At 42.6% G+C, this 24,237-nt stretch overlaps 2 protein-coding genes and 1 long non-coding RNA gene across 4 annotated transcripts in view; 2 read left to right on the forward strand and 1 right to left on the reverse strand.

Moving 5' to 3' along the window:
• Positions 1-6,942: 6,942 nt before the first annotated feature.
• Positions 6,943-17,202, forward strand: gfap (glial fibrillary acidic protein). Its single transcript, XM_035405248.1, has 9 exons — positions 6,943-7,447; positions 10,934-10,994; positions 11,128-11,223; positions 11,396-11,557; positions 12,141-12,266; positions 12,644-12,864; positions 13,511-13,554; positions 14,171-14,256; positions 15,371-17,202. The coding sequence occupies exons 1-9, from the start codon at positions 6,963-6,965 to the stop codon at positions 15,410-15,412; spliced, it is 1,323 nt and encodes a 440-aa protein (XP_035261139.1). The 5' UTR covers positions 6,943-6,962; the 3' UTR covers positions 15,413-17,202.
• Positions 15,055-23,303, reverse strand: LOC118220872. The gene is made up of 3 exons (XR_004764023.1): positions 22,174-23,303; positions 19,958-20,029; positions 15,055-19,012 (listed from the first exon to the last, which is right to left on the reverse strand). It is a non-coding gene; the product is annotated as an uncharacterized LOC118220872 (long non-coding RNA).
• Positions 21,568-24,237, forward strand: part of LOC118220870 (potassium voltage-gated channel subfamily H member 6-like) — a 55,147-nt gene continuing 52,477 nt past the window's right edge. The window contains exon 1 of one of the 2 annotated variants that reach the window (XM_035405245.1): positions 21,568-22,207. In XM_035405245.1, the coding sequence (XP_035261136.1) occupies positions 22,132-22,207 (76 nt within the window). In that variant the 5' untranslated portion in view covers positions 21,568-22,131. The remainder of the gene's footprint in view (positions 22,208-24,237) is intronic. The other variant, XM_035405246.1, reaches the window with a different exon arrangement.

Consider the following 24,237-nt stretch of genomic DNA (forward strand, 5'->3'; position numbering starts at 1 on the left):
TCCGTTCCTCCATTAGAGTTCCAGAGACTTGTAGAATCTATGCCAAAGCGCATTGAAGCTGTTCTGGCAGCTTGTGATGGCCCTACGCCTTAATAAGAAGACACTTTGTTGGTTTTTCCTTTAATTTGTCACCCATCTATATATTGCCGTTAATAACGTAAGAAGTTTAAAAATTAAACTTATACATTTAGAAAATCATAAAGTTTTAACTTTTCAAATTAAACACTAAACTCCTAATTGGTGAAAGTGTGGACATGTGGACACTAAAACAAACCATTTGGTAGATAATGAAGAATTCAAAGACAAATCAAATAAGCCAAATTATGTTGTTAAGTTTAAGGTAAAAATATGAAAAACGTGGATGTGTTAACCTTAATTGAGCCAGAGATTGGCTGTTACAAAAAAGCAGAAGAATGCACAGGGGTCCCCAGGACCAAGTTTGAGAACTACCACTCTATTCCTCTGTGACTCAGCTTGGAGCATTTTCCCGGTTGTTCTGCCATTGCTTCCAGCACTTTGACTTTCCTGTAAATGGCCCAGTGTGGGCTTCAGCGTCTCTTTTGAAACTCAACGGATATTTCGGACAGTTTTTGTAAAGCCCTGGGCATGAGGGCCAGATTATTCACAAAGGCACTGGAGTTTAGGCTCTACAGGGCCAGGCCTGTGTAGCTTTGATGGGAAAGACTGTTCCCTCTTGAGCTGGAGAGGTGAATTGCCTTTCTGAACTGCATCTACTGTTCTCAGTGCAACCCAACTAGAATTTAGAATTCTTCCACAGCTGCACAGCTAAATATCAAGACGCTAATGTCACTAGCAGCAAGTTCTAACCTGTGGGTAGAACAAAGCCACAATAGGATGTTGGCTAGTATGTTCTATTTCATCCTGGACAGGAGCAGTTATTCTATACGTGCCATTTCATCCTTCTTTACTGCCATAGGTTGTGCTTAACACTGAGAATCTTCTGCCTCACGTGAGGTTGAGAACTTACACCAACAAAGTCACACATGACCTAAGAGGAGGTAAGCTATAGAAGAACTATCGCTGTCATTCAAACAACTACTTTGCATCTTTGCACTATGCATTAGCAACCTTAGCTCATTGCTAGTAGTCTTCACCTCACATTAGAACAGCCAATTTCACTCTCCTAGGCTACAACGAGACTCAGGGTCCCCACCCCATAGAGCTCAGACACTTGCCAATACTGGGGAACTCGTCACCCCAGGACTATCACTGTCACAGATACGAGTTATTAACCTCACTCGCTAGCTGTTTAGTAGTCAGACCTGCATTCAGCTCTCCCTGCCTCTAACTTGTGGGCTGCTGTTGTTGCTCTCCGGATTTGTGCCCCCACGGGCACAACCTGTAGGGCCCTATGGCTCTCCATCAAGGACACTTTCAATCACCAGCCTGCCCCAGCAGCCACCTCAAGCTGCAGCGTCTTGTCGATAGGTAGGATCACCATCACCCAAGCAGCTTTGGGCCTGGTTGCCACAGGTCTTCAAAGGTGTGTTGAACTGCATATTTGCTCATAAGGTCATTATGACTATATAAAGTAAACCTTTTCAGGTAGCTCAGTGACAACAAGAAACTGCATTACATGTACAAAGTATGATCCTCCTGACCGTTTGGGGCCCTATGCAAAATTTTGTTTTGACCCCTCCAACCTCCAAACTAGCGATCATGGACCAGGGAGGAGGGGGCAGGTGTATGGAGTTTGCAATTCTCTCTTGGGCCCCATCAAGTGACAGGGTCCCATTCCCCCACTTATGTGTGGGCCTGCTCACTGTGGTGATTTTTGGAAAGATGTGAATACAATTAAGGTTGTGTATTGTGTAATATGGTAGATTGTGTTTTCAACCGTGTTTGAAATAAACTATAGGCAGTTGTACTCACAGGACAGAGAAAGAATGAGAAATTCCTTTGTGTGTGAGGATTTGCAGGGTTCACATTATGGATGACAACGGTTTGAATGTGCCAAGGGAGTCTGGGCTTTGTAGTCAAGCAGTCGGTTTCCAAGTCTGTACCGACAGTGAATGAAAGTACATCACTATGAATAGAGCTTATTGTGGGGAAGGAAAGAAAGAAAGAAGAAACTTGCTTGATTCCTTTTTACTGTCTGAAGCTCATAAAAAAGAGCAGAATGAAGGCAGAGAGGAAGAATACAGAGTGGGGACAGAGAGAGCAGCATTGACCTGCTAACAAAGAGCTACAGGAAAGCTATAAAAAGGATCCCTTGACGTGACTGCACTAGTGTTAAAGCACAATGTGGTAGTCAATGGCATTACTTTCCACCTTTTGTGTGTTATTAGTATATGCTGGATTGTTAGTTACTTAGTTGCTGGTTAGTTAAGGTCACAGTTGCATAGTTTAACACAGCCTTTTGGAATTTTAACAAATGAAGACATATCTGTTTCATGTTAATTGTTTTGTAGACAGTGAAGCAGTGGCTTTTTTGTAGAGTGTTGAGTCTTATTGTAACCTGGTGATTCAGAGCTTTCAAAAGATGTAAGTGCACCCAAATCCTGTCTCATTCTTTAAGCTGCTGGAAGAGAAACAATGAAAGTTGAAACAAAGTTTGACAGGAGTCACATTCGTTCTTCTACATCTGGCCTATGCTACAGCTTGTGTCAGGTTTTTTTTCCGCATCTCACACCACTGCTGTTGTAATGGCCTGAGGAACTCACACATTCCAAAGAGCCCTGGCAAACTCTTAGCACACTATTCCAGAGTGCAGGAACCTCACAGACTTCCTCCCCATACATGAGATCATCCCCTGGCTTATTCATGCTGATTTGTAGAACAGCTCACTCGTGGGACTCTGAAGCCATTCAGATAAATCAGCAGTGAATCCCAGGAGCAGGGCTCTATACATCCTCTCCACTTTAGGAGGCAGGGCCTCATTTGTCCTGGGGCGCCACAGGTCCCTCGCCTGACTCTTTTGGCCATTCCTCTGCTCGGAGCTGTGGATTCTCTCTTTTGTGTTGTGTCAGTCAACCGGTAAAAGATTCATTTGTTGGTTTCAGCTGCACACCCCGGCCTTACTGTGGGAGAGTTACTCACGGTCTGATGTTGATCGCTGCCAGGGGTTTACCATTAGTGCAGTTGATTATGTAAGTTCTCAGTTTTCTTATTCGCTTTTGATTATGGTTAGTTACATGAGCTGCAGTCTTCCCCAACATAGAGAAAGGAGTCAATTAACCTTGCCTGCTGTGTATAGATTTTCCATGAATATTTCTTGTATCAGGTTGCTTTGGACTACAAGCCCATGATATATTTCACAGCAAAATGTATGCCCATATATTACGAAATCTTGCAATATTTAAAAAATGTATTTTATTTCAGTATATTCAATTAACATAAACCTATGTAATCAGGAGGTGAACAATTGCCTGTATGTCCTACAAAATATGCCAGAGGTCTGTACATTTAACAAGGCTGGCGTGACCAAAGGAGTCACTATTGTTCAATGTAGTGGGAAATAAATGTGGTAATTATGGCATAGCTAACCAGATCAGAGCTCTACGAATCAATCCTTTTGCAAAATCCAAATCTAAAATACATAATAAATTGTGGGTTTGAGGTTGTTCTGCATTTTAGCGTTCAAGGACACGCGAAAAAAAAAGGTGTACAACAGTGGTGTCAAACTCGTGCCATGGAGGGCCGTGTGTATGCAGGTTTTCATTCCAGCCTCAGATCTTGATTATATAATTAGTTAAATTATTTGCTGAATTAGGGATGCAGGTTTGTGCACAATGGTGACCCGACGTCTATGGTGACCCGCATTGTCTAAATAAAAATTTTCTTATATTCTGTGCTTCAATGCAGTTAAACGCATATGGCTGAATGAGTAATTGGACTCAATTAAGGCAGCATTAATTGGTTGGAATGAAAACCTGCATACACACGGCCCTCCATGGCACGAGTTTGACACCACTGGTGTACAAGAAACTGATGTGGCTTGCTCGGCAGAGTGACTCTATGCACCTGACGCTCACTCCCCTGGTTGACAGGGTGACTCTGTCTGTTCCTGGGGACTGTTGGTTTGGCGATGTCAGTCCTGCCTGAGTCCAGTAATTAGTGCTGACTGGCAGGGTGCTGGACAGCCTCATTGTGGCTGGTGCACTTTGGGCCAGGCTCTGATGAGTCACCCGGCCTGTCTGTCTGTTCCAATTAGGTTCCTGGTATTCTCCACTCCCTCTGATGGGAAAACTAGACAACAACAACAACAACAACCGGGACAACAGTAGGACCCACCTTTTGTTCACAGCAGTCCTGAGGGGTCTGGTTCACCGTGACGCCCCAGAGTAAACAACCATTCACACAATGGAAGCTTTGTAAGACTGACAGGGATGGGGGGACGATGGCATATGCTCAGTGAGACACATGGATGTGTTTGTGTATGTCTGCCTTTTTACTTGGGTAAAGCCTTTGTTGGCATGCATGCAGAGAGCATGCAACACCTCCTGAGTGAAATTTTAAGACTGTCTTGAATTGTTTTACAGAAGTGGGGCTAAAGGGCACAAGAATGGGCATGTATGGGTGGATCAGAATTCTACCTGTGCTTACCCAGAAGCCTTTGCTCTATACTTTACTCCATTACAGGCATTACTCCATGGGATGTGCTGTGGTAGACATAGTCTGGTGTTCTCTGCAGACGGCCTGGTAGAGCTAAGAGATCAGCTCTTTGATCCTTCTTTGAAATAATGAGAGAGAAGAACTTGGACTGGACGGTGGTGACTGAATCCGAGTAGACTATTTGAAGTCTGAACACTGCAGCCTGGCAGAACCAACCGCCAGCACTTCTGCCAGAGCAATTGAATCAGCAGTTCAAATGCAGGGACCGGCATTGGGAATTCTCGCCTGTGTTTAAGTTCTTTCTTATGCTCTGCCCACCCAGCCTTCTTGCAGCTGACTTGAAGGCTTGAAAGGGGTAAAAGGGCGTCTTGGCTCCCCTTCAGAGACGCAGCCTTGGGCCCCAGGGTGAGATGAGTGCAATGGTACCTCAGTTCCCACTCCCCCGCTTTACGTCCATCAGACTCCCCCAGTCCCAGATGCTTCTCCTTCAGAAGGGATCGCCGCAGAGACCAGATCTGAGGCAACCACTGCAGCACCCCCAAAAATCCATTGGTGTCCCTATAATGATAAGGCCATATTTTTAATCCCTGGGGCTTTAAAAAGCAAACAACTGTAGTTTCCGTGATTTAGCTTCCTGTTGCAATTACGAGGGATTTAATTTGCTTTTCTTTTCTGAACACAGACCTCCACCCCCACCACACACACACACACACACACACACACACACACACAATGTAAAAGGTCTTATTTACTATCTCCTAATCTGCCAAGTTCCCATTTAGACACATGGAGGGTTTGACTATACATACAAGAGTCTCTTATTGGTCAGACATCATGGTTGGTTTAACAGGATGGCAGGGGTAATGGTAAATGGACTGCATTTATATAGCGCTTTTATCCAAAGCGCTTTACAATTGATGCCTCTCATTCGCCAGAGCAGTTAGGGGTTAGGTGTCTTGCTCAAGGACACTTCGACACGCCCAGGGCGGGGTTTGAACCGGCAACCCTCCGACTGCCAGACAATCGGTCTTACCTCCTGAGCTATGTCGGGGTGAACAGGACAAGCAATGAGAGGACTCAAGTAGAGACGAGAAGAGGGACGGTAATGTGTGAACATGGAAACTGACTTAAGCCTGGCTGGGGAGCAGTGAGTGAGATGGGTAGACTTTAAAGGGCCTGTGTGTTCCCTCAGACAGGGACACACTGATCTCTCAGATCAGTAAAAGACATGCAACAGTCACAGAGGTGAACACTAGTTTCAATGACTGTCCCTTAAACAGAGGTAAAGAGCTTGACATTTTTGCACATTGTCCTCAACACTAACATTCTTGTGAAGTGCTGTTATTGGGCTTTTGTACAGATATGCTATGCTTTCTCTATATAATACACATGGCTTTCATAACATGTCATTGGCAGTTTTGTATCCCTCTGATTGCAGGCACAGGAGCCATAAATTCAGACAACATTAATGTTATTTAAAAACATATGATCTTAATTTCACTGAGGATTTAGGACAAGACCTCTACACAATTTGTTGCTGAAAATCAGCTAGGCTTTTTTTTAGGATCATGGGCTATTGATCAGTCCTCTAATCAATTTACCCCACCTGGTCAGTAGCAGAAGCCTCATTGGCCATTTGCCACAGCTAATAGTAAAATGGTGATGCTGATGTTCCCACCAAGTAAGGATGGGTTTTCCATTAATGGCGCTTCGTCCCCTTTGTGGCTTTGTTATGTTGACAAAACTCTGGCCTCCATTTTCACAGAGGTTAAACTGGTGCACAAGTCTTGTTATATAATCATTTCTACAACACAGAAGGGAAAAGTTGTACTTCGGATGTTTGCCGCTGGCAGATATTTTATGGACACTAAACTAGAGGAATTAATCTTTTGTGCCCCATTCACCTGTGTCTCTTGTACAGCATTACACCCTTATTCCATTATTACAAACCTGACTCGATGTAAATGAATGTGCTTGTTCTAATTCTCATTAAAATACATACTTAAGTGTGCATCACAAGCTGTGAGCACTGTTTATCCATGAATTTGTTGTTGTTGATGGCAGTTCTATTTTATTTTTAAATATTTGAATATTATTTGAATATTTGAATATTTATATTTCTATAAGTGCATGTAAAGAGTTCTACCCTTGTTTTGTGTGTGTGAGTGCATGTGTGTGTGTGTGTGTGTGTGTGTGTGCGTCTTATTCACATACAAGTGGGACAGAGCCAGGAGACATTTGGGACTGTGTGTACGAGCACGAACAATCCCTGGCACATAGAATCAGAGTTCCCCCCGCCCCCCTGCCCTCCCCATGGCTGGCCCAGACTCCAGGGTGGTCTCTCCCTATAAAAGCTCCTGGCGCCCCATCAGCCCTCGTTCCTTAGCATGGAGAGCCAGAGAGTGCTGTCGTCCTACAGGAAGCGTTTCGGGGTCCAGGGGACCAGCCCTGGGGGGCGCATCAGCATGTCCTCCAGCCGCTACACGTTCCACAGCACCCCCCGGGTCTCACGCCTCTCCGCGGGTGCCTTCGTGCTGGCCACCGGGGCCCCCGACAGGCTGGACTTCTCGGCCGACTCGCTGCTGAAGGCGCAGTACCGCGAGACGCGCACCAATGAGAAGGTGGAGATGATGGGGCTGAACGACCGCTTCGCCAGCTACATCGAGAAGGTGCGCTTCCTGGAGCAGCAGAACAAGGTGCTGGTGGCTGAGCTTAACCAGCTGAGGGGCAAGGAGCCCACCCGCCTGGGCGACATCTACCAGGAGGAGCTCCGCGAGCTCCGCGGTCAGGTGGACGGGCTCAGCACAGGCAAGGCCCGTCTGGAGATCGAGAGGGACAACCTGGCTGCAGACCTGGCCCTGCTCAAGCAGAAGTAAGTGAGCGTATGCGTGTATGTGCAGCATAATGATAGGCCTTCCACGTTGGAATGTAGTCTCTCAGTTTTATTCTTTCCAAAATTATTACAATTGAAGCCTCCTCTTCTTGTTTGTAACTGAAGCATGGGCAACATATACAAAGTTAGAGCTTTGACTAGCTGCAGCAGTTCTAGCTAGGTTGATTTGAAGTTTAGGCAGTTGAACTGTTCATTTATAATGGTAATTAGAAGATGTGAATGGAGGATTTTCAGCAGCTGTGCTGTTGACATTGTGAAGGAGGGCCCCTGAGAATATTGTGGCGCAGTTCCTCTGTATGCATGCTGTGCATTGGCCATTCATGTCACACACACACACACACACACACACACACACACACAGGGCATGGTGACAAAGGGCCAATGAGGAGGGGCCAGGCTGTCTCCAGGCTAGAAACCACCATAAATTAACAATAGCAACAACCAGCTTTAACTTATTGTTATAGCCCAAGATTTAAAAAAACAGGATTTCCCAGCAAGCAGTTTAATATTTGCATTTATTGATTTATCAGTTCTGAAGTAGAGTAGGTTTTTGTTTTCCTTTCAAGTAACATACCAGAAAATATGTTGAGTAAGTAGGGGTTTTGCTTATGAGGCCAGTATAAACCTTCAGTTTAGATTATCTAGTTGCTTGAGTCATCAAATAGGAGTGAGCTGTGCTGCTGTTTCTCCAAAAAAACATTCTTTTTTATATACACCTTAATGAATAAAACAGATACACATGTGACTTAAATTGTTGTGACAGTAACATGCTGACCATGTATTTAATTGGAAAAACAGATTAGTTTAATGGGGGATGTGCTTTGACTGAATATTTGCATCTTCTTCTTGTTACCTTGAATTTAAAATTTACCGTTTGAATGAATACAAATAAATGCCTTGGAAGCCTATTGTTTGTTATTGGTTTCTACAAAATAATATTAACACAATTGTCATATGTGTATTTCTGATACAGGTGAAACATGTCTTTCTTGACATAGATATATGTACATAGGTATGTATGCTAATATTATTCAATTCTCATGGTAGATATTTTGAGGAATGGGAAGATGCCAGGCTAATTACATTTTTGATGCATAATATTCTCGTTTTTTCCTTCTTTCATAACGCATTATGAAAAAAGCTCAACTGAACTTCAAATGACCATGAAAATATAATTAATTTCAGACTGTCTTACAGTTGAATAGATATGTTCAAAAAGGTTTATGTTTGCAGTGATTTTACTGAACTCTTAAGAGCCAGAAGGCCATAATGGGGCCTGCAGTTGTAGGTGGCACTCTGGGGAGACAAGCAGTCTAAGCCGAGCTTTATGGAGTTTGACTTTAAAGCATGTTTTGATGACTCAAGGGACAGTCCATGTCAGGCTAAAATGCTCTGCTTCTAAGTGTCATATAATTTTACAAGGGGAGGGGAGCTTATGTAAAAACACAAAGAACACTCCATGTAAAGCCAGTGTGAGGCGTGTGAGGTGCATATGGCTGCCTTAACACAGAAGTCACAGTCCTTTTCAGAGTTTTAGGGTCTGGATTTGGCTATCTGCCATAAACTTTGACACTTTAAATGAACAGAGTTGACACTTGACTGGGTTACCCACAGCAAGGTGTGCGGTATTGTATATACTCAATGGATATGAGGTGTAGATGATTGCTGTGTTGTATTAGTGTTGTGTGTGCCTTGTGGTCATGAGGGGGATTTTCATAACATTCATGTAGTATTGTAACACTACTATACTTATAAGGTGTAATAGCAGAAGATATTTTATCAATCCCAGCACTGAAAATTTGTGACACCTGGATCCTATCGACCTAACAAAGCATAGCATCCACCAAACACCAATAAAACCATGTTGTTTGTGAATCATTGAATGCTTTAAGTATTACACAGTCATAGTAAAAAAAGTAATTTTTTAGCCATAAAAAATCTTCAGAATTGTTACTGTAAAATATTCGTATTGGGGAAATGAAAGTATAAGGAGAGGGGCCCAGAATTTGAGTTCAAATCAAAAGTTCACATCCCAGTAAGGAAATGCAAGCTATTTCAGTTTAGTTTTCATCCTTATCAAAAACCCATTCGCACCTGTAGCTGAAATGTGACGTTATTCAAGCAGACAGATGGCGTGGGAATGATCCACTGCACAATGGAGGACTGGAGTCTTTGTCCAGGCAGCTGTTGAGTTCACCATGGTTGTTCTGGGGTTGTTCTTGGTGTGGGGCAGTAATAATAGAGATCCTAGTGACACTGCACTTTGAATGGGCTGCTCTGCTTTCGAAGAGATAGAGGGAATTGAAGTATGCATGGTTTTAAGACATGCTTATCCAGAACCTGTGATTACACATCATAATCAAGGAATCTGTGCTTGATGCTTTGATGTCCGTTGCCCCCGCCCCCCCCCCCCCCCCCACTGTTGGCTATATATATATATATATATAAATGAACAGAGGGACAAAATATGGTATGATCAGACTACTCTGTGGCCTTATGTCAGGCTCCTGCAAAGAATCTGATCCCTGCAGGTGGGCTTCTGGGTATAAAAAAGATGCTAGTCAATAAGGTCTGTCAGCCAGGACAGCTTTACAACTTTATAGCTTTACAATCCTGAAAACGCTGTTTTTGTGCCCTGAGGCAAACAAAGAGCTCATTCAACCGATCTAAGTCCAGCTTCTGTTTGCCTCGCTGTATCAACCCTCTCATGTCTAAATGACCGTCTGGAAGTGGCCGAGAAACCATAACACAACCTTTACAGCCAGCTGCCTTCACCATTGTGTCCTCCTTGTTGAAAATCAGAGACTGCTGCATTTTATTAGTCAAAGGTGGGATGTCAGAAAGCACTAGTTTATTATGACACAAAATATAACGTCATCAAAATATAACATCATCATAATAAACTATGATATAAATGTTCATGTACTACAGTTATATGAACACTTATCTTTGCATTGGAAAAACATCTTCACTTGTATATTCATTTGCATACCAGAGGTAATGAGTGGCCAACACTCTTCTCTTTGACTGCAGATGAGAGCACATCACTTCACATGTCGCATCGAATCTCTTGTACATGGCCCTTCACCTTCCTCTGATCCATGTCCAGCTCACTTGTGACTCATGGGTATATGCCTGAGGCTTCTTTCTCTTCTCTTCTCTCTTCAGAGTGACAGAGTGCTTATTGGCTTGATATAGTCAGGGGGAAGCCTTGGGAGGAAACATCAGAAAGGAAACAAGCAGCAAAGAACTGGTTATGGTCTAGAACTGTATGCATGTGCATGTGCATGTGCATGTGCACAGGCAAAGGAAAAACTGGTAGTTTTTAGTGCTTATGAGGAGCTGGATGATTTCATTTTCAGAGCCCCCTAGAGAAGGATGCATCTTGGAAATGTGGCCAGACCAGAAAATAACCTGTCATCTGTGTTTCTTTCACACCACTCTGGTCTCGTCTCTCATCCTCAGACTTCAGGATGAGATCAACCTGCGCCTGGATGCTGAAAACAACCTCAACAGCTTTCGACAGGCGAGTCATACTTAAAGAGCTCCTTACCTTGCTGACAGGAAATAAACACCTGTGTGTGCATGCATAAGATGCTTAACACTACCTTCCTCCCTCATAACCTTGTATCTCTTTCTCTCTCTCTCTGTTTCTGTAGGATGTAGATGAGGCAGCGATGAATCGTGTCCAGTTGGAGAGGAAGATTGACAGCCTTCAGGACGAGATCAACTTCCTGAAGAAGATCCATGACGAGGTGAGTCATGTCTCTATGGAAACCTCCCTGCCTCCCTAATTGGCCTTTCCATCTACAGCACTGAGCCTGAGGCAGGTAGAGTGCATGACATGGAAACATGATTCTGCTCATGTGTAAAGACATGTGCTGCAACAGGATGTGCAGTCAGGCCCCATTGTTTTGCGCATGACAGGAGCTGCGTGAGCTCCAGGAGCAGCTCATGGCCCAGCAGGTGCATGTGGACATGGACGTGTCCAAACCCGACCTGACGGCGGCCCTCAAAGATATCCGGGTCCAGTACGAGGCCGTGGCTGCCTCTAATATGCACGAGACAGAGGAACTGTACCGATCTAAGGTTAGACACTCCAATACCAACATCACCCCTGTACACACATAGCAGCTCACACATATACACATACATTTATACCATGAACACTTACACACAGACACATACATACTGTACATACATGCATATGTCCATTCATACAGAGATACATACCACATGCACTTACACATAGATACATATCACACACACACAAAACACATACACATAAATTGACACCGCATACACTCTCTCGCATGCACGTGCACACACAGACACAAACACACACATATACCTAATACATACATTTATGCACGCAGACATACTGTATTTACACACACAACAAATGCACAAACTGAATTCTCATCTTATCCCAGTTCCTCAGTTGTCCCATACTGGTTGCCCAACCTCCTGTTCCCTCTCCCATGGTCCCTCTTCCTCTGTTTGGCCTCACACATTACCCTTCCTCCAAACTGGCTAGATATTATACACAAGGCCCTTTACAGAACTAGGGCATATCAGTCACCCATGTTTCTCATTGTTATAATTTACATTCTGTACTTTGGGACGCAGAAGAGAAGAAAACAGCACTGCCTTAATAAATGATCCTGTCCAGTTCGCAGATTTAACTGATGCGGCCAATCGTAATGGAGAAGCTCTGAGACTGGCAAAGCAGGAAGCGAATGAGTATCGCAGGCAGGTCCAAGTCCTGACCTGTGATCTGGAAGCCCTCCGTGGAACTGTAAGTCTGTCCTAACATCAGTTATTGAATGACCATGTTAGAACATGTTTCTAATTTAATAAGAAATTTTCCAAAACAATAGAGACTTGAGAATTAAGGCATCTTTACACTAGGAAGAAAATACATTGGGAATCTATATTCAGCAAGAAGCATATCCCACACCTGTTTTGACACTGAATGCAAGGGCTTGTCAGTGTGTTGAATGTTAACTGAATTCACAGAACACCACAGTGAACTGGTGTCAACAACTGAGATCGAATGAAGGACAGGGAGAGTGACAAAAAAAATCTGCACATCTGTCACTGAGCAAAGCTGAGCTTCCCTTTCTGTTTGCCCCTATGCCCCCATCTCTCCATCTCTTTTGATACTCTGGGCAGAATGAGTCCCTGGAGCGGCAGCTGCGTGAGATGGAGGACCGCTTCACTATGGAGACAGCCGGCTACCATGACAACGTGGGACGTCTGGAGGAGGAGAGCCAGGCCCTGAAGGAGGAGATGGCGCGCCACCTGCAGGAATACCAGGACCTTCTGAACGTCAAGCTCGCCCTGGACGTGGAGATCGCCACCTACCGCAAGCTGCTGGAGGGAGAGGAGAGCCGGTGAGGAGAGGGAGGACATGTGGGGAGGAATGATAAAGCAATGGAGGCGGTAAAGGGGGAGGGGAGGTGGGGGTGGGGGGGGTGGGGGTCGGTGGGGAGTGGGGGGTCAGAATGCCACGCACTGGACACAGGAAGTTGCACAAGGAGCTCAGTCCAGAAGTAAATGGGAGGTAGGAGGAGAAAGATCAGACAGATGGCAGACAGACAGACAAGAGAGGAGGCAGGGATGATAGATGGGAAGCGAGATGAGGAGAGAAGATGTGAATGAAAGAAAGCCAAGACAGAAAGAAAGTGATGGTGAGAAATGAGGATAGTATGATAGCGAAGAGAGCACTGAGGTTAGAGAGCAGAAGGGGCAAGTAGGTTTTAGACAATGGAAAACAGAAGAAAACAAGACAGGATAACATATAGAAAAAGAACATTAGGCTATTAGCTTACACAGTGGGAACTAGATACGAACTGTACAGCCATCGGCACTCCATGGCTGTAGCATATTGCGGGAGATGTAGAGGTGACATATGCTTTGCATGCGGAGAAAGAGCTGGGTGAAGTGGGGAGCAGATGGTCTTACTTCATTGTTATTCAAGGGGGAGAGGGACTGAGTATGGAATGCTGTTTAAATGACTGAGCTCCATTTCTTTCTCAGCATCACTGTCCCAGTACAGAGCTTCTCCAATCTCCAGATCAGAGGTGAGACATATATGGCCACATCCATCCTGCTATATAACTACTCCACCAGGGGGCATCAGAATACAAATGAGTATCTTTACTTTTCAAACTACTTCTTTGCACCGTTCTGTGAACTCAGTAACAACCACGACAGAGACAACCGGTTGCTTCAGTACTCTAGCATGTACACTTTAAAAAATGACAATTTTCCAAAAAGCCCTAATTTGTTTGCATATCTACAAACATTAACATAAAAACTGGTATTGAACCTTTTCCCCTATATAACAGCTTTTTTCCGCAAAGTAAACAGCTCTTTTGTTACTGCCATGTCAAATAATGCTTGCCACTGTAAAATAAAAAGTTCTGAAACATTTTTAAAAAATACAACTTTAATATCTTATAATTATGTAATGTTTTACACATTTTTAACCTACCCATGTCTGGCACAGTGTCCTACACATATGGCATTCAGGTTCCTTGAAGATGTAATTTCAGGTTCTCAGTGGATTATTTGATTTGATCACTTGCTCAAACAGCACACCTCCACATGCTCAGCTGACATTCTCCATGCACGGGAAATCAGGTATCACACTCACATGGGGCTACACCAAAGCCTGATAATCCCTTTCTGTCACAGAATCCAGTATGGACACCAAGCTGTCCCCTGAAGCCCTGGTCAAGAGGAGCATTCTGGTGCGAACTGTAGAGACCAGAGATGGGGAGGTACGTCAACTGGGCCACTTTCTTGAAATCCTTAGACCCCCGTCCATGATGGTCACCTGCATAGCAATCCCTCCATACATGTTTCAAAATAACATCAGTGACCCTCTGTCAAACACAACATTGGACAAACCTAATATTTCTTTCAAACCCACCGTGTGTACAGACAAACAGACAGACACACACACACATTGTAAATTTGTTACAGGCATCTTTGATTTAAACTCTTCTTCATGCACTAATCTGCAGTAGGGTCTTTACTGATATTAAGTACATGTATGCCATATCGTATGATGTTGATAACTAGCCTTTTTCTCTTGATTGATTTTTGATACAATATTGTGTAAGTATATTTTTCTGTACTAACTAAATCTATGATAATCTGAAACTCATTTTTCAGTAAGGACCCAAAATGTCCACATTGTTCCACCAGAGGTCGCCATAAGCCTACACAGTCGTTAGATTGAGTTTTAACCGGGCGGCAACTGTATGCACCAGACATGGAGAAAGGAGACAGTTTGTCATCCAGTTGTATAACAAAACTAAACCCTGTTGGAAATTTGACTATACATGTCCTGGGTATTAGCAGTTCTCAGAACTGAGATCTTCCAGCCCTCTCTTATGCGGTTTGGCTCATATGTTTTTACAATCTGGTGGAAATGTGTGATTGGCACATTTATAAATTATTTGTTTAAAACAATTTCTTTGCAATGGTCAGTGATACATTGATTTCATATGGCAGATATGCTGATGCTGAAATTGTGCATCTGACAGTTACATAATCCAGTGCTCGTGTTTGAGTATTCTCACTGACTCGTTTATTCCATATTAGCTTGAATAAAACTACAGGCTGAGGTAAATAATGAAAGCTGTAGAGCTTGGGATATGCATGTTGACAAGGTGTTTGTGCTCTCTCATTCCCCAATAAATTCTATGCATGCACAGGCACAAGAACATACATGCACACACGTAAATATTCAACATACATGAATACATGCACGGATACAGGCATGCACGCACATACGTACACACACACACACACACGCGCACACACACACACACACCTTCCTCATAATCCATCTTATTTATACACCGGCCATGTTTGCTTGTGTTTCAGATCATTAAGGAGTCCATGGCGGAGAGGAAGGACATGCCCTGATTCCTGGAGCACGGCGCGTGCCGCAGCTAACCCTCAGACGCTTCCCCGTAACACCAGACTGCTGTGACCTTCGCTGACCCGCTCCATCCCACCAATCATTCTGTCCGCTGATCTTCCTCCTCACCTGGGACCTTGATGATATCTCCACATCACGCACCCCTAACCTTCATCAAATTAGCCCCCATTTGGCACAGACACAGATGTGCACACACAGTTGCGGGCACACACAAAAACAGAATTTTCCGGAATGCCCCACAGCACAGCATTAATGGGGGAGGTTTATGTGAGGGCAGTGAGACTCAATTCCTGGGGGCAGCATGGCGAGGCAAGAAGGGCTTCGTGTTGAGCTGCCCCACTTCAGCAGGTGGCGAGTCGGATGGCGGCGATGGACGGTTCAGCCCATGCTGGGGAGCAGGCTAATGTAATAGGATTTTTTTACTTAATAAGCAGTGAGACAGGAACGGTGCCCAAACGAACCTCCGGCACCGACGGAGACTGGCATTAAACTTTGTAACCTGCACGTGTTTGTCAGTAGGTTGAAGTAGGGCTCAGGTAGGTGTTACTCCCTCACAGTTCACTTCCTATCTATTCTACCACTTTGTAGGATGAAAGGTGTAATTGAGTTTTGCTTGGTCCCAGGTCTTCACCCATTCCACCGGAAAAATCCCCTTCTCCAAAAACCCAGCTGTCACCCCTCAATCTTCTCCATCATTGCATCCCCTTCTTCCTCTTTCAGGCAGGTCAGGTCATTCTGTTTCTCTGTTCTCTGTCTCTGTGTGTCTTTTTCGTCTCTGAGAAAAACTCACTTGGGAGAGGGCGGAGTGATTTGTCTTGTGGAGAGCAGTAAACCCATGCTATTAACATCTATACAGTGGCAGCTCAGGAGCCTGGCGTAGGAGGATGGGAATTATGGAGCTGTGCTGACTAACAGAACTTTAAATGTAAGGGTGATGCCCCTGATGCCGACACCCCCTTTCCAGGCTTCCTAGCCTCTGGGTGAGTGCACAGTAGGTCCTTAAAAAGACTGTCCTCACACTGACGCAAACATTTTGAAGGCATCAGAGATAGGGGAATTCCTAGTAACAGGGCTCACGAGAGAGAAATTTTCCAAGGAAGTGAATGGTCGGGACAGTCCTGACGAGGGACGGCCTGGTTCCTTTGCAGGCGTGGTGTGTGCTGAACATGGGTGTTTATGTTCACAGGGATTACAGTCCAAGCACCAGTCCAGCCCTGAGCTAATGACTGAGCTCACTCAGGCCCATTAGTGCTGAGAGTGCCGAGGTAGCATGCTGTTCCATCACACAGGAGTGCAGTACGTCATCCTGCAGCAGGGTGCTCAGTGGAGGTTGATCTTGGTTTGGTAGGCGCTATGAACCTCCACCTCCGGTGCACCTCACGGAAAGTCAGAAAAAGATAAATAAGGGCTGAGCCACATATAGTTTCTCTTCACTGATTATACGTAGGATGTTTTTCTGCCTGAAGTTAGCTTTGTACTTTTTTTAAGCTAATCACACCTTCTGAGATGACTGTTTCTCTTTCTCTTATTTCCTCGACCTCAACCGTTCTGGCGTCACATCCCCTTCTGCAATTCACTCAGTCACAGCAATCTGACCCAGTGCCTTTACCCAACTCTAGGTTATTTTAGACTTCTGCACCTTCTAGCAAAGTTCAACAGAATCCAACTAATGTGTTTTAAAAACAGTAACAAACAGACCATTATACCATTCTTATTCTTAGGTGTGACAGCATTATAACCAATTAAACACAATAAAGCAACATGATGCAATTGATCTCTATATTGTACAAAATTCCTTGAATTTTTTTGTCTTTACCCAAATAGAATTGGTTTCATCGTCCCTCTTTCTAGTATTCACTGCAAGCAGAGCAAAGAACACTCTTGTACGAGCACAGCATACACCATGTGACATACACCATACATACAAACATAAAAATGTGTTATCTTTGAAAACACAACTATAATAAGAGTATTTCACAAAGTGGGATTCATGACTTAGTCGCATAACTTTTGCCAGTACCATGGAACAACTCTGGTTCAGTGCTATTCAAATGATAGGTACAGGGATAAATAAGTAGTTAGTCCTGAGGATATACTGTAGCTACATTTATATTTATCATTTTCTTGCTAACAACATGTATATTTATATTGAATGTTGTCTTGTACCTTTGTACAGTTTTTTACAGTAGATAAACCTTACCTGCTGACAGCCTTTTTGAACTGTAGGCAACAAGGTCAGTCTGTTCACTTCAATAGCTTCTGTCACTGTCAGCTGATTACAGCCTTTCAAAACCTGATAGACACCTGGTACTGGGTAAAATTAATATGAACATTATCAGACCTCACATATATTCCTTATATTCATTCCTCCACAGTGATTTACAGTGCCCCAATGTAAGAGTCAAAACATGGAGGGTTGTTAAACTTGCTGTGGCAACCATACACCTTCAAAGCTTACTACAATCATTTAATGGCCTATTTTGTAGAAAAACAAACATTGTTTTATAGATACTTATGTCAATTTTCAGGAGTTTTCATGGGCAAGGCAAACCATCCTTGCGTGTATGGGTGCTTGTTTTGTTCTGTTTAAAGGTAATCAATAATTCATAATATATTTAGGAAGTGTCCAGACCAGGCATGAAAGTTGGCTAGTATCACAACACCTGGCTGCACCCATTGTGGGTCACGGAAATCAAGGATAACAACACAAGCGCTCAGTGAATAATTAAAATGTTATTATGATTGCCCTTGCTGAAAATGACACGCACTGAGACCCACATGACAGAACTCATCAGATCTCTGCCTTCTGTGTCTCAGATGACAAGTACACACTAACCCCCGGAAAACAAAATAAGCCCACACTTCCAATGTTTTAACTGAAACTAGACATAACAATTTGTCAAAGACAAAACAAGGATCCATTTATGTTCTACCCTTCAGCTACTTCTTTCTTAGACAATAGATGTTTAGTTTACTGGCTGCCAGTATATGAGCAGATAGGAGCGTTCATGAGGATATTTTCAGGTAGGAGAACTTTGTATTAATGAGGCTTTAGAGAAGATAAAAACTGACAGGTGGCCTTGGACATAGACCTATGTCCTCGCTCTCTCATTGGTGACTACGGTGTCCTGTATGTACACCTAAGTGCTGTCATAAAAGGAACAGCAGCCACATTGACGCTTGAGATCTGGGCTGTAGCCATGGGCCCCATGTAGTCATGGCTACCAGTACAAGGCCATAATGCCTTGCAAGGATTTAACGATAGTGGGAGAAAATTACAAGTTTTAACATATACGTACGTCAACAGATTTTTGAAAATTCTAATTATTGATGGATGAATAATGGCAATTAGAAAACAGTATCAAACTATACAAATTAATTAGAAACTAATGCACAGTAGTTAAAAAAACAATGTGTGTATATGCGTGTGGAACTGCATGCTTGCCTGTGATAAGCTAAGTAATGTGTCACAATACTACTGACTCTGACCTTAATGATGAAGCTCTATACAGAGTTTTGATGTCTGGCCCACCAAGTCTTCCTCCTTGGTAATCTCCCTAGACAGAGTGTAGGAGTCTGCATCACTGAGAAGTAAGAGTAAGTAGAGCAAAGCATTGGATGGAGCCTCCCAGAATGGCCCTGGGCCAGCTGCACCTCTACCCTTGTAATTCACATAGTACAAGCCTCAGCACTTCTATTATCTAAAGAATAAATTGTGCTGTAATTACTATCATTATAAAAGGTAGCAGCGTTTCCTCTCCAGAACATTTTTCTCTAAGTGTCTATGCACATAAACCATATATAATAAAATGGCACAATTAATCATTTCAGCCAGGTAAACAGCGTTCGCAGAATATGACAGCACTTTTGCTGCTCACTCTTGAGCCCTATGCAGTGACAGGGCCCCTGAAAGCCTTCCCATTTCCCCCCATTATGTGCAGGCCTGTACATACTTGTGCATCTAAATGATTTTTTGTTGGAGGAGAATGTGTGGTTTCCATGCTGTTCAATTTAAGATGTTTTCTCTAACCATAACCTAATAAAACTATGTTTATGCAGAAGGCCTAAATTAAAGTAGCAATACTAATCTTATTTTACTGTCATCGCTGATGAGACGGAGTACAGGTAACTGTTGTATGCACACAGCATAATTTTGTATCAGAAACTATTTTCTTCAGGGTTTTTAGCCTTAAGGCCTCTTGTCAGGAGGGTGTGCTGAGAGTAAGCCAACAGAAGAGGCTGTAAGACTGCAGCAGATCATAGGGTCAACTACAGAGGTGAGCATGTGTCGAAATGAAGGACTTTGTTTCCTGAATACAGCCAAACAACCAGTATGACCACAAGCTATCTGCACAAACCTGCTACGCTGGAGCATCACCAAGTCATCAATAAATTTAACAGAAAGATCTCAGCAGCTGATGAAACTGAATCCCACCTCCTCCTTAGCAGGGAATCGAAATCCCTCCCCTCGATACATACGGGGAGAGACTAGTGCTAGGCCAAACATAACACTTCCTTATCTCATTTACTTTTCATCGATTAATGGCACCTCTTCTTGGCTTCTGTGTTCTTCCACTGCTGCTCGCCCACTGTGGGGATTCCTGGGGGTCAATCCACCAAATAAGTATACAAATCACCAGCAGTAAAAGCAAGTAAACAGTTCTCTAAAAATATAATTTAAAGTGATGGCCATGGAATTCTCCTTTAAATAGTGAACAAAAATAAAATATCTCTTTTGTATTCTCTTCTTGAAAATGAACGTTTAATCATCTGAGCACAATTATCAGAATACAAAAATAGCCTCTTAAATTTTTTTATTTCTATTTTTAAAGTACTGTACCAGTATGTACAGTATACATTAATACATTTTAAATGTAATTTACTGAGCCATATTTGTATAACATACAATAGCATTATTAAAGGCACCCTTAAATGTGTTATAAGATAGATATGTTATATGTTATACATCCAGCTTTCCATCTCTACCCCCCTCCCTGCAGGTCTAAATCAACAGTTCAGGAGTCACTGTTCTAATGGACGCTTTCTTGTTTGGAGCCATATATACCTGTGTCTTTCTACCCCTTTTATTATGTTCTGAGTGCTGGAAAGCATTACTGATGGTGGAAAATACATTGTAAAATGTAGATCATTGTTGCCATCTGAAACTGTTCTGTAGTTCTACTTTACTCAGCATAGGCCCCGAACCTTCAGAACCTACAATGGCCCCCTCGCATCCCAGGGCAAACACACAACAACAAAATAGTTAGTTTGACTGGATTCTTGTATACATATTCTGCTCCTGGCCAATATACTATTTGCATTAATCAGACTATTTCTGATGACTTTCAAAGCAGAAAACAAAAGAAAAAAGTAACTTCCGTCTAACTCACATAGCTATATTAATGTGAAGAGTGAGTATAGGGCTACCAACTGAATAATCCATCTGTTTTTTCAAGAGATTTTTCTGCAGGTCACGTAAGATAAATTACCAAAAGGAATGATACATTTACGGTATCATTAATGTTGGCGGGCGGGCGAGTCACAAAAATGTATTTTATCTTCTCATAAATCCTGTCAGCCTAGCACTAATACTACAGCCACAATCAGCAATTGTTGACAAAAATCATTAAACTGAGACTGTAGACTACATCCATTTGACTGTAGCATAGCAGGATTAGCATAGCCTATCTTGTTTTTATTGAGAGAAAATTAACACTCTCATAAATGTATAGCCTAAGCTAGCTAAACCAAGGCCCCCACTAATTCTCACTAGCCAAATAGTTGTTCTTTTTAGGGCTACCATTTACTATCACTCAGCACCCACCCTACTGATAATGGAAAAATAAAATTAAGCGCTTTTCAAAACCTATTAATAGGCTACGTATGGACTGGTTGCAGGCTAAATGGACATTAGCCTAATTGAACTTTAAAACATGCATTATCATCAACAAAAATCACATTTTATTAAAAGTGTCTATAAATCCAAGTTTCAAACGAACAATAGGTTCACAGTATAATAATGACCCACGCAAGCATGCTTAACGTGGGCCATTTCTTCTAAACACCTAGGTTTGTTAGCAAGAAACAAACGACGCAAGTGTTGAGTGGGAGAGGTGCTTGTGACGAATTAAATAAAACATCCAAGAGGGCAACAGCTCATGCCGCAGAGACCACTTCGAGCGGGGCGTTCTGTGTTACGCAGAGGAGTGTGACAGTGCCTCTGCTTTCCGTCAAGTCAAACAGTCGTGCCTGCTGATGGACTCTGGAAACTAGGAGGGGAAGCTCAGCTTTTGCGTTAATACGGTGTCCCATGAACACAGATGCTCGCTGTTTAAATCTGACTTTAGACTTTGTTAATTTACTTTAGTTTTACATAAAATGCTGAAGCCTAGTTAATAATCGGAACACGATGTGGTTACAACAGACACAATAACATTGTTAGTATTTCCCCACAATATAGTTAGGCAGCCTATATATCGACTTCCATTTCGCAGAATTTCATCTTTTCTCTCAGCTCGCGCAGGAGTACAGTCGTTTTAACATCGCCTTGGCAACCGGGGAGCGCTGAGATATTTATCGTCGCTCAACAATATCTTAAAGCAGTATACGATACTGTATTCCTCAGAACACTGGTTTCATAGTTATCTGAAACAAGCGGAATTATTAATGCGTGGAAGAAGACAGTTCGTTTTCCCTCGTCAAAATGCCAGTGAGAAGGGGTCATGTAGCGCCCCAGAACACTTACCTGGATACAATTATCAGAAAATTCGACGGCCAAAGTAAGTGCTGACTCTTTAACGTACCTAACGTTTCTCAGATCTATTCCACGTTGTTTAATCGGCAGGTTTTTACGTGTATGGGACGCGCAGGTAAATTACACATTTTAGGCGTGGAAGTGTAAGGCTACAGAGTAGGGTAGCCTACTCAGTTCTGTTTCAGATTCGTAGTTTTCTTGCTTTTCAAAACTTGTAGCTTTTCAAAAATAACGATAAGCAATTTACGACAGCAAAACTTCTTTCAGATGCATTTCCTATAATAGGTAAACCATGGTGTATTTTAGTGCATTTATGTTGGATGTTAAAATGAGTTTCTCAAGTATCGTTTACAGGTCTGCTGATGCACTCGCTTTTATGAAAACAATTTAGGCCGAGCATTTCAGATTAGGATCATAATAAATATTTTTTATTTATCATTGCCGTTTTTTAAGTATCCAAGCAAATAATTGATTTGCTAGTCCATACAGAAAATGTTAAGCTTGTGTAATTATAGTTATACTTATATCTGGAAAAGAAATGCAATTGTTGTGATTTATTATTTATAATTGGATGACATGTTTAAACAATGAAGCAACGAAGAGTATAGAACTTGATTTGAAGTTAATTCGCAATACTTGTTTGCCAGACAGGCCCAGTCCAATCTAAGAATAATCCCAGCACAAGTGACTATCCAATTAGGAATATTGCTGAAGATCAGATCTTGTAAAATGTGTTGTTTATATGATTAGGCCAAGTGTGGCTTGACAATGTTAGTGGAAAATGCATGGGGAGGGATGAAAGAAGAGAGAAAAATGGAGGAAGAGAAGGGGAAAAGAACTAGAGAGGCAGGGAGAGAAATATGTTGTGTACCTCAGTTTTCTCATTTTATTGGAAGGGAGCTAGATGTCCTTTGGGAAATGCATGTGTGTGCCTCTGCATGGATGAGCATCTGCATGGACTCTTTGCTCCGTCCATCATAGCTTGTGTGTAGAGCATATAAATAACACGAATCGTGAATCATGTTACCTTATGTGTGCCACTGAAAAGAAGTATCCAGGATCCTCATCAGTCGTCAAAGTTAGTGAAGTGTACTTTTGTTTAAATGTCTCTTGACAAGAGGACACTGGCGTTTCAGTTGAAAGATAATTATCCTCCATTAGGCAATCAGCAGTTGCTTTATCGTGCCATAGCTTAATTTGAGAACAGACCATTTTTTTCCCTTCTTTTCACTGGTTGGTTTCAGGCGGCTAATTTTGTGTTGTGAAATTTGTAACTTAAAATGTGTGCTTTCTTACAGCAGTTTATTTGTACAACAACACAGATCTATTGATACACTATAGGCTCTCACCTGGGTTATTAGAGGCAGAGAAGAATACACAAAAAATACATGATACAATGTCTCAATAGCAGATGTCTTGACATTTAGGATGCTGTCACACTGTACTGCTTACAAATTTCGTACATTTGTCATATGTAAGGAACCTCTCATTTCATGTATCACAAAGGTTTAGACAGCATCAGACAAATAGTAACCCAATCACAGATTAAATAGAATGCTGTAAATGGTCCTCTGGTTATAGTCCACAGTACACATGCTTAGCTGTAAATAAGGTGCAGCAGTCTGGTTTTAGTCTAGTTCATTCTGAAATGATGAAATGATTTCATTCTGAATGAGCTCTAAAGGAAGATGACTCTAAAACAGTTGAAAGAATCCCCCGTTTCCCCAGTTTAAATAATATTCTTCCTTCAACACTGAGGTATCCCCTTTAACCTGTACATCTCTCCTTTGCTGTGAGTCTCACTTCTCTCAAGGCCCCACAAGACTTCTCTTAGAGTCCACAGCTCTCATAGCCCTGTCCACTATGATGGGTCCACAGCTCTCATAACTAGAGCCCGACCGATGCCAGATTTTTGGGTCCGATGCCGATCCCGATTTTGGAGAGTCCTAGCCCACCGATTACCGATGTTTTGACCGATATTTTGTCAAAAAGTGCAACATTTTCAAATCAATTTGAAAAATTTATGTTTTATCAAAGTTTCTATATTTGAGAACA

The sequence above is a fragment of the Anguilla anguilla genome, chromosome 2 (genome assembly GCF_013347855.1).
Source record: "Anguilla anguilla isolate fAngAng1 chromosome 2, fAngAng1.pri, whole genome shotgun sequence".
In the NCBI taxonomy this organism is placed as follows: Eukaryota; Metazoa; Chordata; class Actinopteri; order Anguilliformes; family Anguillidae; genus Anguilla; species Anguilla anguilla.